This window comes from Heptranchias perlo, chromosome 6 (assembly GCF_035084215.1).
Source record: "Heptranchias perlo isolate sHepPer1 chromosome 6, sHepPer1.hap1, whole genome shotgun sequence".
NCBI lineage: Eukaryota > Metazoa > Chordata > Chondrichthyes > Hexanchiformes > Hexanchidae > Heptranchias > Heptranchias perlo.
Genome location: NC_090330.1, coordinates 11,823,355 through 11,838,122, shown reverse-complemented (window position 1 = coordinate 11,838,122; position 14,768 = coordinate 11,823,355). Strand labels below are relative to the sequence as shown.

Here is a 14,768-nt window from a genome sequence, read left to right as displayed (position 1 = left end):
CATGCTCTTTATTGGATGAGAAGCAAGTTCTATATTTGGTAAATCTATGTAGGTAAAGCAATGTGCAGAGGATTCTCAAAAATAGTTGCCAGATACTGTGACATCTGTTTATTTATTTTGCCAATGTACTCCTCTCCACTCTTGAAGATGTTGGCTCTTGGGGAAATGGTGAACCTCTTCTGCCTTGTCCAAGTGGCCATTCTTCATGTGTGAGACTGGGACCTCTGATTTTTACCATCTTTCCATTGTCCCACATTGATGTGTGGGTGAGTTGTGTTGCGTTGTGTAACTCCAGTAAACAAAACAATGTGTTAAAGGGCGCGGCTCACTCGGGAGCTCTGCTTCCTGACAAGATGGTGAATTCTTTTTTGCTATTACTCTTTCAGCGCTCATGATATAACTCGATGGAACCTGTTGAACAGCACTTGTAAACTACTGAAGAGTGAGCTAGAGAATGGGAATGTGCCTGAGCAGGTGAATCACTGACCTGTTATAATGACCAGTTCTCGTAGAATATGCAAATTCATCCTGTCCATCTATGTTTCTTGTCAAATCACTGATTTATCCGCCAATTATATGACTCAGCTTGCATTGATGTGAAGTAATTTCAGCTTCAAATTAATATGTACCATGCAGCTAGAATTGCAACATGCAATGTGATTTATATTGTGCAGTGTGATTCATACCATAGTGTTCCCGCACTGTTCACTATGATTTATATCATGCAGTTTGATTTGCACTGTGCAATGTGATTTACATCATGCAGTGTGACCACACTGTGCAGTGGGATTTACACTGTGAGATGTGATTTACACCATGTGGTGTGATAGCAGTGTAACTCATAAAGTGCAATGTGATTTACACTATGCGGTGTGACTCTTATTGTGCACTGTGATTTGCACCCTGTAGTGTAATTTGCACCGTGCACTATGATATGCACCATGTAGTGTGATTCATACCACGCAGTGTGACCGCACCGTGTAGTGTGATACTATGGAAAGCGTCTGAGGAAATGCTCTCACTAGATGGCCTTTGGGTAAGGTTGTAGGGGCCCGATTTCGCCAGGCGATGACGTGTACAGTGGGGAAAGCAGCAATTCTTCTGTTTGTGTGATGCGTACAATAACCCAAAAATCAATCTGTGGTTCCACATTTATAAAACCAGTGGGTTACACCAGTTCTTTACAACCGCCATCAAAGAGGGCGTATAGAATTATAGAATCACACAGCACAGAAGGAGGCCATTCAGCCTATCGTGCCTGTGCTGGGAGCTATTCAATTAGTCCCGCTCCTCTGCTCTATCCCCATAGCCTTGAAAATGTTTCCATTTCAAATATTTATCCAATTCCCTTTTGAAAGTTACTATTGAATCTGCTTCCACCACCCTTTCAGGCAGTGCGTTCCAGATCATAACAACTCAAACATATACTGTTAGATACTGAAGCAGTTGCCAGGGTATATTATGCACTCTGGCTTCAGTACAATGGTTCATGAACCTCCTTTAATAAAACTCTGTTTACCTTTGATATAACATTAAAGGCAACGTTTACAGTTTTTTTTTCTGTGTCGCAGATCATCATTCAGGCAATACAGTGCAGCTATTATCATATCATGTGGCAGCTGTCTAAAGTATCGGAAGGCGTATCCTCCAAGGTACAGTATGTAAGTTTGTTCCCGTTATTTCCAGACTGACTGCAGTAGGAGCACTGTTAAAATACGACACCAACAGCTCACCTTTCCGTTCCTTTGTGTTGTGTTTCTGACTTTTTACCTCTCGTATAAGTAGGGCCTTAGAATCATAGAATCATACAGCACAGAAGGAGGCCATTCGGCCCATCGTGCCTGTGCCAGCTCTTTGAAAGAGCTGTCCAATGAGTCCCCACTCCCCTGCTCTTTCCCCATAGCAAAATCTCCTTTTCAAGTATTTATCCAATTCCCTTTTGAAAGTTACTACTGAATCTGCTTCCACCTCCCTTTCAGGCAGTGCATTCCAGATCATAAGAACTCCCTATGTATAAAAATTTCTTCTCATCTCCCCTTGGTTCTTTTGCCAATTACCTTAAATCTGTGGTTACTGACCCTCCCACCAGTGGAAAGAGTTTCTCCCTATTTGCTCTATCAAAACCATAATTTTGAACACCTCTATTTTAAATCTTCCTTTAACCTTCTCTGCTCTAAGGAGAACAATCCCAGTTTCTCCAGTCTCTCCACATAATTGAAGTCCCTGGTACTATTCTAGTAAATCTCCTCTGCACCCTCTCTGACATCCTTATATAAAGTGTGGTTGTCCAGAATTGGACACAATACTCCAGCTGAGGCCTAACCAGTGATCTATAAAGGTTTACCATAACTTCCTTGCTTTTGTACTCTATGCCTCTATTTATAAAGCCAAGGACGCTTTTTTTCAATAGCTTTTAGTCACCGTTGTAATGTGGGGAAACTCTTGTGTGACGTACAGACACAGACTGAAATTAGAAATGGACAGGATCACACACTTGGTGAAAAAGCATGAAGTGTCCCAGACAGTTGGCCATAAATCCATGTCATCTGGTACTAGACCCGATATTATGGGGTCGATGTTTTAACGTTCAGTAAAGTTCAAGGTATAGATTGCAGCTTCCTGCATGTTTTCTGTGCTACAAACCCATGGTTTGGTGCTGGTATCTTTTAACAGTATCTCACCACCGGTGGGCACAGAGCCATGTGTGGGGCGTTTATACAAGTATGATCGGCACACTGGATTTTACAGTGGGTTACATGAAGATGGCATTTACTTCAGTGGCCCTTGCTTGCCAGCTGCCACAGTAAGATTCCCTTTGATGCTTATTTCGAGTTTACGCTAACGGCAAGAAGCCACGGACCCGCAAATCAGGAAATCGCAACAACGCAACGCAAACGTGGAGAATCACCTGTCTGTTTTTGGTATAATACTTTTTTTTTTGTTTTTGTTTTTGTCTAGAGCATGCAAGTGTCGCTGAGGAAACAGATGAGGGGTTTCTGCCACATTTGCCGACAGTACCTGACTAATGTTAGCAGCACTGTCAAAGAGCAGGTCAGTATGGACGGGCATCTCAGTGTGTGGGTCAACAGCCAGGCCTCGGGCCACACGTAAGGGCAACGCCAACAGGGACCGGGCTGATTCACCTTTCGGTAGAATCACACAGAAGTCGCAACATGAAAGCAGGCCATTCGGCCCGACCAGCCTATGTTGGCGTTCACCTTCCACACGAGCAAATAGTTCTAATCAGCTTGTTCCCATATCCCTTCATACCCCTTTCAAAATGCTGGGTGCAAGAGGGCTGCACTGTGTGGGTGGGTGTGTGCGGAGGGCGGGGTGGGAGGGTGCAGGCTGCCACTTTACCCTGCTGCAGGCTCTTGGTAAAGCGAATATCAGCGACCACCCGCTACCATCGGAACGGCCTGTTAGTGTATGAAGGCCTATTGCGTTTGCCGTGAGATTCCTTTGCCTGCTGTTTTAAGGCAGGTATTGATCTCTTTGTTGCTTCCCCTCCTTGGCCCAACAGCACTGAGGCTAATTGTGTTGGGGCTGACCCTCCTTGTTGGATCTTTGTGGTATGTGGGGGTGCAATAAAGCACCAGATAACGTACTTCCTTGGCCATTGGGTGTGGGGGGGGGTGGGGTGCAGGGTTAGCCCTTGTCTACTTTCCTGACTGTGTAGGAGTTTGTGGATTTTGGGTCTGGGGAGGGGAGAAAGCAGCGGCTTGGTCAATAATCTATGATAAATTCATTCTGATTTATTCCATAAGACCATAAGGGATAGGAGCAGGAGTAGGCCATTCAGCCCCTCAAGCCTGCTCCGCCATTTAATGAGATCATGGCTGATCTGATTTTTACCTCATCTCTACTTTCCCGCCTTTTCCCCATATCCTTTGACTCCCTTGCTGATCAAAAGTTTGTCTAACTCAGCCTTGAATGTATTCAACGACTCAGCCTCCACAGCTTTTTTGCGGTAAAGAATTCCAAAGATTCACGACCCTCTGGGAGAAGAAATTCCTCCTCATTTCCGTCTTAAAAGGGCGATCCCTTATTCTGAGACTATGCTCCTTAGTTTTAGATTCCCCCATGAGGGTAACATCCTCTCAGCATCTGCCCTATTGAGTCCCCTCAGAATCTTGTATGTTTCAATAAGATCTCCTCTCATTCTTCTAAACTCCAATGAGTATAGACCCAACCTGTTCAATCTTTCCTCATAAGACAATCCTTCCATACCCGGAATCAACCTAGTGAACCTTCTCTGAACTGCCTCCAATGCAAGTATATCCTTCCTTAAATAAAGGCACCAGAACTGTATGCAGTACTCCAGGTGTGGTCTCACCTGCACCCTGTACAGTTGTAGCATGACTTCCCTGCTTTTATACTCCATTCCCCTAGAAATAAAGGCCAATATTCCGTTTGCCTTCCAGATTACCTACTGCACCTGTATGTTGACTTATTATGATTCATGTGCGAGAACACCCAGATCCCTCTGTACCGCAGCATTTTGTAGTATTTCTCCATTCGAGTAATATTTTGCTTTTTTATTTTTCCTCCCAAAGTGGATGACTTCCCATTTTCCCACATTATATTCCATCTGCCAAAATTTTGCCCATTCACTTAACCTGTCAATATCCCTTTGCAGACACTTTGTAATTAGCATAGCTGACAATGGTGGAAGAATCCTCCTGTGTGTTTTTAAAAAATTATTTAGTGATTAATGGTGCATTTATTTTCATTTCCAGGCTTTCATAATCCTTTGTGACCTCCTGCTGGTCTTCAGCCATGAAGTTCTGTCCAGTGGCCGTGAAGAGATTGAGCCATTCTCGTACGTCCCAGACTCCTCCCTGCAGTCTGAGCTCCTGACCTTTGTCCTGGATCACGTTTTCATCGCCCGGGACAACGAGAGCATCGACAAAGGTGAGCGATTAGCTTCAGATCCCGAATAACACCTCAAGGCTTGCGCCTGAGAGTTCTTTCATCTAAACAGGGTTGGGGGGGAGAGGGGTGGTTGTGTATTTTCACAATTTCCTGCTTTGGGACTGCAGAAACATTCCAACATGGACCAAGTTTCAACGAATATCCAGCCTTCTCTTCTCTTCTCTCCTCTCCTGAAGTTGTCGACTTCTTCCTGGGAAACGATTCTTTGGGCATCAGCTCTCCTCTGGTGCCTTGCCCAGGTTGCCTTTTCTGTGTGAGCCCAGACAGCAAGTGGTTTTCCATGGAGGGCACCATGAGCCAGCTCTCACCTGAAGCCTGAGTGTGTTTACTGACCCACTCTGAGATGCCTATCCATGTCATTGAATAGCAGTCAGCGTCAAGAAACCCTGGCACCGAGCTCTACGATCGTGGCCTATGACTCTAACTGAGATCCACTAAAGCGACAAAGATCACGTATCAAACCTGGGACATTCGTGATCTCATAGAATCATAGAATCAAAGAAATTTATGGCACGAAGGAGGCCGTTTGGCCGATCGTGTCTGTGCCGGTCGATAAAGAGTCATCCAGCCTAATCCCACTGTCCAGCTCTCAGTCCGTAGCCCTGCAGGTTGCGGCATTTCAAGTGCACATCCAAGTACTTTTTAAATGCGATGAGGGTTTCTGCCTCTACCACCCTCTGGGTGAAAAAATTTCTCCTCAACTCCCCTCTAATCCTTCTACCAATCACTTTAAATCTATGCCCCCTGGTTATTGACCCCACTGCTAATGGAAATAGGTCCTTCCTATCCACTCTATCTAGGCCCTCATAATTTTATACACCTCAATTAAATCTCCCCTCAGCCTCCTTTGTTCCAAAGAAAACAGCCCCAGCCTATCCAATCTTTCCTCATAGCAAAATTCTCCAGTCCTGGCAACATCCTTGTAAATCTCCCCTGTACCCTCTCTAATGCAGTCACATCTTTCCTGTAATGTGGAGACCAGAACTGTACGCAGTACTCGAGCTGTGGCCTAACTAAGTTGTAGCATAACCTCCCTCCTCTTATATTCTATGCCTCGGCTAATAAAGGAAAGTATTCCATATGCCTTCTTAATCACCTTATCTACCTGTCCTGCTACCTTCAGGGATCTGTGGACATGCACTCCAAGGTCCCTCTGTTCCTCTACACTTCTCAGTATCCTCCCATTTATTGTGTACTCCCTTGCCTTGTTTGCCCTCCCCAAATTCATTACCTCACACTTCTCTGGATTGAATTCCGTTTGCCACTTTTCTGCCCACCTGACCAGTCCATTGATATTTCCCTGCAGTCTACAGCTTTCCTCCTCATTATCAACCACACAGCCAATTTTTGTATCATCTGCAAACTTCTTAATCGTGCCCCCGACATTTAAGTCTAAATCATATATATACGTAAAAGAATATATGTATGTCTCTGTTACAGACTCGGCAGCGCACTTAGTAACTGAGCTTCGGGAGAACAATTTTCAATTTGTAAAAAACATAAAAACCAATGAGTATGGTTCTGAAGGAACTCACTAACATTACAAAAATAATTGGCTGTAAAGCGCTTTGGAACATCCTGAGGTCGTGAAAGCCAATATATAAATGCAAGTCTTTCTTTTAACTAAAATAGCCCTGTTGTATCCAGATTGTTTCTCTGGCATAACGTTGATGTCCTCTGCATTTTAAGGACTTATATTTACAGTCTTAGAAGATTAAAGGTAAAGTTACATATGCAAACTCTTTCAAACTGTGGGTTTTAACAACCTGATTGAGCACCATAAGCTGCAAATTTTATTGGTAGGTGTAGAATATACAAAGAGAAAAATGATTCATTAGTGCATTCTACCTACACCAAAATTTAGGTAAAGATGATTCTTATTAAATGATTGCTGCTATAGATACAAAATTTGAAATGTTTTTGCAGGTGTAGCTCCTCTGACGACCACTAGATGGCAATCATATTCCATGCTTTATTCTGGTCTCTCCAAATTGATCTTATCTTGAGCAGCAGTTTTTCAAGGGAGTAAAGGACTTTCTTTGTAAATCAAATATCCTGTTTCATTAGAAAGCTACATTTCCACTCTGACTGTTCTTATTGGAGTAAGTGTGAAGATTCATTTGACAAACTGACTGTCCAATTTGAGGGAGGGGGTGAGTTGGCTCCAAGGTACAGGGATTTAACATGGAGAGTCCGAATTTTTCTGTCTAAGTTTTCTTGCAGCTTCTCCCAGTTTTCAAAATTCCTGTCCGATTCCAAAAAGAAAGATTGACTTCACAGAACAGCAAATTATCAAGATAACTGAGCCCCATGAGTCTAATTTCTTTCTGTTTTTTATTGTCCTGTTTCATTTTAATCAATTCTGAAGTTTTCAGAATAAATATAATTTACACAATCATGGAATCATAGAATGGTTACAGCACAGAAGGAGGCCATTTGGCCCGTTGAGCCCGTGCCGGCTCTATGCAAGAGCAATCTAGCTAGTCCCGCTCCCTCGTCCTTTCCCCGTAGCCCTGCAGATTTTTTCGCTTCAGGTATTTATCCAGTTCCCTTTTGAAAGTCATGATTGAATCTGCCTCCACCACCCCCTCTGGCAGTGCATTCCAGATCACAACCACTCGCTGTGTAAAAATGTTTTCCCTCATGTCGCCTTTGGTTCTTTTGCCAATCACCTTAAAATCAGTAAGAAATAAAGCCTGGTCCTGCTGCCCACTGAAGGTTTTGACCAAGCAGACGTGCAGGAGGTTTGATGGGCTTTTGCAGAGCCAGTGCAATGATCCTGTCTCCCCGAGTGGTTGAATGAGCGGATTGGAATTGAAGGAGATAAAATAACAATTTGCAATAAAAATGTAAACTAGATGGTTACTAAGGAACAAAGGAATACCCTTTTTGTTTGAAAGCTTAATTTTATTTATAACTTTAAAATTAGAATGTTTCATTTCACGTTGAAATGTGTTGGAAGTGTGTGTAGCCTTGTAAAGTGGAAAGGGATTTGTGCCAGGTGTGGGGAAACCTACTGCAGGTCTTAAAGGTATCCATCACATCTTTAATCTATCTTTATGCTGGAACATTTATACTAGCAAATTGCCTGCGGCATTGCTCGTGGTCAGTTGACGAATGTAAGAAAGAAAGATTTTGCATTTATATAGCACCTTTCACATCCTTAAGATGTCCCAAAGTGATTCACAGCCAATGAATTACTTTTAAAGTGTGATCACTATTCTTATAAAGGTGAAACACAGCAGTCAACTTGCACATAGACAGCAATAAGATAGACGATCAGATACCGGGGGTAATTTTGACTTTGTGCGATAGTGTAAAACGGGTGATAGCAAGTTGGCAGCCCATTTCACATCTCTCCTGAAGTCAATGGAAATAAAAATCAGGGCTGCCGACTCACTATCACCCATTTTATACACTATCGTTCAGTCAAGATCCACCCTACTGTGTTTTTGGTGGTATTGATTGACAGATAAATGTTGGCCAGGACACTTGGAGACCTCCTCGATTCTTTGTGTAATGCCGTGGGATCTTTTATGTCCACCTGAGCAGGCAGATTCTCGTTTTAGCGTCTCATGTGAAAGGCAGCACCTCTGCACTCCCTCGGTGCTGCACTGGGAGTGCCAGCCTAGATTATGTGCTCAGGCCTGGAGTGGGACTTGAATCCACAACCTTCTGATTCAGAAGCAAAAGTGCCACCAGTGAGCCAAGGATTATGTGTATAAGAAAAAGAATAGTGGGGCTGGGAGAGAGACCAGAAACTCACTCCACAGTCTGCAGTAGCCATTCTCCACTAGATATCATTCAATCACCATCACTAAAAACAGATTATCACATTGCTGTTTGTGGGACCTTGCTGTGCGCAAATTGGCTGCTGCGATTCCTACAATACAACAGTGATTATACTTCAAAAGTATTTCTTTGGCTGTAAAGTGCTTTGGGATGTCCTGAGGTTGTGAAAAGCATAAACATAAATGCAAGCCCTTTCCTTTCCTTTAGGATCACAGATGGAGAATAGATGAGGTTTCAAATGATGGCCTGAATCCAGGGAACCCTTCCCCAGTAAGGAATTAGCATCTGTAGGGGAGCAAGGAAGAACTGGAGTAGTGGGAAGGGAATGGCTAGTTTTAAAATCGCATCTCCCATGAGTCTTGTCTTTTCTGCTTTGCTGAGTTTTGGTTGATTTTTATATGACATTCGATGGCAAAAGTTGCTGAAATGAATTTTGATCATCTTTTAATAAAGGGTACAGTATGAGGTAAATGATCTCGATATGTAAATACTGGTATGATTTAGTTATTGAACAGGTAGTGATTGACAATCATACTCATCGATACAGTTCCTAGGCCGGTGTTACGTCAGGGATGGAAACCTTCAAACGGCTCGAATTGCCAGAATTCTTTTGGCTCATTTTTTTTTGGGCTCCAGAAGTTTCAATGTGTGAAATGAACATAAACTGATAACATAATAAAAGCACAATGATGGGGATGGGCTGGGGGAATTGAAAGTGATGTTAGAATTACTCATTCCCGGTGATTTTATTTTGCGAGTAACTCGCGGTTCACACTTGCTAATGGAATCTTCCTTTGCGAAGGTTTTACTTCGCCTAATGTACTATCAATAGAGGACATCAGCACTGTTCACAGCAACTTTAATAAAGCACAGCCCAGACAAATTGAGAAAAAAAACAAAGAGTTTCCATTTATTAAAGAGACAGAATTTTTTTTTATATATCAAAGCAGAAAATATTGGAAATACACGGAGTTTTAAAATCTTGTAGATCATAGGAGGAAGGGAAGACTGAAGGATAAAGAGTTGTACAATTTTACGTTTCTCGGAACGAATGGGGGAGTCCAAAACTAGGGGCCATCAATATAAGATAGTCACTAATATATCCAACAAAGAATTCAGGAGAAACTTCTTTATGCAGAGAGTGGTTAGAATGTGGAACTCGCTACCACAAGGAGTAATTGAAGCAAATAGCATAGACGCCTTTAAGGGGAAGCTAGATAAGTACATGAGGGAGAAAGGAATAGAAGGATATGCAGATAGGGTGAGATGAAGTAGGGTGGGAGGAGGCTCATGTGGAGCATAAATACCAGCATAGACCATTTGGGCCGAACGACCTGTTTCTGTGCTGTAAATTCTATGAATGAGATAGATTTGAGAAGGCTGTGATAAATCTTGATTAAAGTGAGAATATAGGGATGGAGGAACAGTGGGCAGGACATTGTATTTGGAGCCAAGTTCAAGTTCAAAGGACTATAGTCTTCTTAACAAAATAGCGAGTGAGAGAGATGGAGAGAGAAAAGAAAGCTTGTGTTGAAAAGAGTTTTGAGACTTGAGGTAAGAGAAGGATCGCCCGTGAGACAACAGACTTACTGGCACTATTCAGACGTCTTCCCCTCGCCTCCGCTTTGTTACAGATGAAGAATGCAAAGTGGGTGCATTGCACAAGAGGAGGAATCTCCTTGCCGCCTTCTGTAAGCTAATAGTGTTCAGTGTGGTGGAGATGGACATTGCTGCTGACATCTTCAAGCAGTACATCAAGGTAAAGGCTTCACATCTTATATATTAATTCAAGTTATATTATTAACCATGATGCAATCTCTTGTACTGCAAATGTTTCCAGAGGAGGTCTTGAATGGGGTGGGGGGAAGAAACTACGTGTCTGAAGTATTGGCGCAGCTGTTATATGGGCTGTAAAAGCGAGGCCTTGTATTTACATAGTGTACTTAATCAAGTCTCTCAGAAACATCCCAAAAGACTTCATGTCCAGTGAATTACTTTGAAGTGCAGTTCCTGTTGTCGTGTAGCTGTTTTGCTCACAGCAATGTCCCACAAACAGCGATGACTAGTTACTATCTATTTGAGGTAGTATCGTTTGAGGGAGGAAGGACAACAGGAGAACTCACCGCCCTTCTTCAAAAAGCGCCTTGCCACCTTAAACATCCACCTGATAAGACCTCAGTCCTGCACTGAAGTCTCAGCTTAGATTATGTGCTGAAGTAGTGGGGCTTGAAGACACTAGCTCCTGACTCAGAGGCAAGAGTGCTGCCACTGAGCTATGTTGGCATTTGCTGAATGTTATCTGTATATTGATATTGCAGTGTGAACGAGAATAGAAATCTATGGAAATGGTATGAAATTTAATGAGTCAGCATGTTCTTATCTAAAATACAATTAAATATAATCCCACTTAACTATCGTTATTATTCATGTGCATGCCTATACTTTTGATGTCACATGATAAACGGTAGCTCTCTTTAAGTTCTATCCCACTCCCCGAAGGTGCCACTCTTGCTTGGTACAGTTCTACAGGTGCCAGAAACCACCTCGTTTTCCTTTCTCGGGATGTGGGCGTTGCTGGCGAGGCCGGCATTTATTGCCCATGCCAAGTTGCCCTGGAGAAGGTGGTGGTGAGCCTTCTTCTCGAACTGCTGCAGTCACGTGTGGTGAAGGTTCTCCCACAACGCTGTTAGGTAGGGAGCTCCAGGATTTTGACCCAGCGACCATGAAGGAGTGTTTTTTAATTTCGTTTGATGAAACCATGTTTTAAGTCCTCGCCTCATCAGTATTTTCGTGGTAGCTTCTGATAAGTTATTCACCACCATATATCAGGTGTCCTGCTCTTCCATAGCCAGCTCTGTTGTATGAATGTGCCATAACCTGTATTGTAACTGACAGTGGGAACAAAAAGGAAAATTATCCCAATCCCAAGGATAAGTATTCTTTAACCTTGAAAATAGTATAGGGAAAAAAAGTAAGATTGAAGGAAATTTTGTTTGCTGATCTTCTCATTGCAGATGAGGAGTTTGATAGAGGAGGGGAACAAAATCTATTTTTAGTTTTTTTGTTGAAATCTCGTGCTTGCCAAGTTGGGAAATGGATAACATTTTCATTTTGGGCGACCAGTTTCAGTATCAGCTACTTTTAAGTTTGGATATAGGAACATAGAAACAGGAATAGGCCATTCAGCCCCTCGAGCCTGCTTCGCCATTCTAAAAGATCATGACAGATCTGTACTTCAACTTCATTTACCCACCTTTGCTCCGTATCCCTTGATTCTCTTAACCTCACAAAAATCTATCTATCTCAGTCCCTGAAAGCTCCAATTGTCCCAGCATCCACAGCCTTTTGTGGGAGAGAGTTCCAGATTTCTGCTAACTTTTGTGTGAAGAAGTGCTTCTGGATTTCGCTCCTGAATGGCCCAGCTCTAACTTTAAGATTATTTCCCCTTGTTCTTGATTTCCCCCACCAGATGAAAGTTTCTCTGTATCGACCCTATCAAATCTTTTTAACGTTTTGAACACCTTGATCAAATCACCGCTCAATCTTCTACACCCAAGGGAATACAAGTTTATGCAGCCTATCCTCATAATATAACCCTCTAAGCCCTGGTATCATTCTGGTGAATCTGCGCTGCACCCCCTCCAAGGCCAACATATCCTTCTTGAGTTGCGGTAGGGTCTATACAACTGAAGCATAACTTCTTCCCCTTTGTATTCCAGCCCCCTTGAGGTGAAGAAGATGTCAAATTAAAACCCAAATTTGGATCCAGTCCACTTGAGATATAGCACGGTTAGACACCGAGTAAAACGTCCTTTACTAGGTCCAACAACGTACCTCAGGCCTGATGTTAGACATTTTCCTTTTTGCACAACAGCCTTCCCTGTGGCTTCTCTTGAGTTTGATAACCAATTTAGTGCCAATTTCTGCTGAATTAGGAGTAGCTTTGTATAGTGAGCCCACGGCCACTAGGAAACAGATTGAGGCTGCCCAAAATCATTTCACTTAAGACCTTACATTCAGTAGAGAGATGAGACTTTCATCTTATTAGCCCGGGCTGGATTCAAATGTGGGTTTTAATTTGATATCACCTTCGATTAAAAAAAAATCGAATGAGTGTTATACACATGTACGACACGCTGCTCACAAAATATGTGTCTGTTTCTCACCAGTATTACATTGACTATGGAGACATCATTAAAGAAACGCTCAGCAGGACAAGGCAGATTGATAAAATTCAGTGTACGAAGACCTTGATTCAGAGCTTGAAGCAGGTAAGAATGCATCAGTGGAAAGCAGGGAGCTCCAGCCTCAGGGACCACTGCACCAGGTTTAGTGCTAAAAGAGATACTGGCCCATCCCCTAGCTACAATATAACTTAGATCGTAATATCTGTGTCTGTTATCCTTGCTTTTGTTATCATTTTACCTGAACATTACTTGAACATTGCCATTAATGTAGCTTATAAATGGCATAAGAACCAGAGGGGAGATGAGTTGTTTTTTTAACGCAGAGAGTTGATGTGGATCTAGAATTCACTGTCTGAAAGGGTGGTGGAAGCAGATTCAATAGTAACACTCACAAAGGAATTGGGTATATACTCGAAAAGGAAAAAAATTGCAGGTCTGTGGGGAAAGTGCGGGGGAGTGGGTCTAATTGGATAGCTATTTCAAAGAGCCGGCACAGGTACGATGGGCCGAATGGCCTCCTTCTGTGCTGTGAGATTCTATGATTCATATCGCACAACTGGGCTGGCCTGAACTTGCTCCTGGGTTATGGTCAGTGCCAATGGTGGGATAAATCTCAAAAGTCATAGGTCATTGTAATGTTTTCTATTTTAAAAAAATTAATTCTTGGCATGTGGGAGTCGCGTGCAAGGCCAGCATTTATTGTCCATCCGTAGTTGCCCTTGAGAAGGAGGTGGTGAGCCGCCTTTATTTATAACGTATGTTAAAAAAATATTAGGAGGTAAAAATAATGGGTTCATACTTTCAGCATTCTCTAAACTTATTGTCATGTGTTGTGGGCTCAGATAAATTTTGAATAATCTCCAATTCTGTGATCAGTTGGTGTGGGTTCTGAGTATTTATAAGTTGAACATTCTCTAAGTCTGTTTTGTGCTGTGGGTTTAGAAAGTTTAGGTCTTGAACATTCTCTCAGGCCAGTCTAATGTAGTATGGGTTCATAAGTTCATAGTTTGAATATTCCCTCAGGTCCATTGTCATGTTTATGTTTATACATCCAGGATGAGAAAAGACCATGAGACCCATACGTGCTCGCCCCCATCCTTCAGTGATTGCATCCCCATATACCAAATCTGACTTGCCCTTACCGTCTAGGAGAGGCAAACAAGACAGAGACCTGTGTCTAATTGAAGAGTGCGGGTTCATATTGTTCATACCTTGAACATTCTCTAAAGTCTAACTTCATGTCGGTTCAAGTTTACACTATTTTATGGGATCGACATCACGATGTATGGTATAAATTCAGGTTGCTGCTTGTTTCCTTCTGATTAAATATTACAGTGCCCGCGTAATTTTTTATTTATGACCATTTTTAACGTGTTTTTGCACTTTATAAATTAAACAAAAAAAGTCATACAAATCACAATCTCTAAATGGTACATGCTTTGCAATGCTCCAGATACTAGAAATGAAGCTTAAATATGTGCTCAGTAACATTCGCGCCAGACAAGTGCCAGGCAATGACCATCTCCAACAAGAGAGAGTCTAACCCCTTGACATTCAATGGCATTACCATTGCCGAATCCCCCACCATCAACATCCTGGGGGGTGACCATTGACCAGAAACTTAACTGGACCAGCCATATAAATACTGTGGCTACAAGAGCAGGTCAGAGGTTGGGTATTCTGCAACGAGTGACTCACCTCCTGACTCCCCAAAGCCTTTCCACCATCTACAAGGCACAAGTCAGGAGTGTGATGGAATACTCTCCACTTGCAAGGATGAGTGCAGCTTCAACAACACTCAAGAAGCTCGACACCATCTAGGACAAAGCAGCCCGCTTGATTGGCACCCCATCC

General features: G+C 42.6%; 1 protein-coding gene across 2 annotated transcripts in view; it reads left to right on the top strand.

Moving 5' to 3' along the window:
- The window catches only part of LOC137322741 (cohesin subunit SA-2-like), a 110,465-nt gene that overhangs the window by 81,261 nt on the left and 14,436 nt on the right, over nt 1-14,768 (top strand). The window contains exons 22-27 of one of the 2 annotated variants that reach the window (XM_067985754.1): nt 387-474; nt 1,572-1,652; nt 2,959-3,051; nt 4,740-4,914; nt 10,362-10,486; nt 12,897-12,998. In XM_067985754.1, coding sequence (XP_067841855.1) covers nt 387-474; nt 1,572-1,652; nt 2,959-3,051; nt 4,740-4,914; nt 10,362-10,486; nt 12,897-12,998 — 664 coding nt within the window. Of the gene's footprint in view, nt 1-386; nt 475-1,571; nt 1,662-2,958; nt 3,052-4,739; nt 4,915-10,361; nt 10,487-12,896; nt 12,999-14,768 lie in introns of both variants that reach the window. The other variant, XM_067985753.1, reaches the window with a different exon arrangement.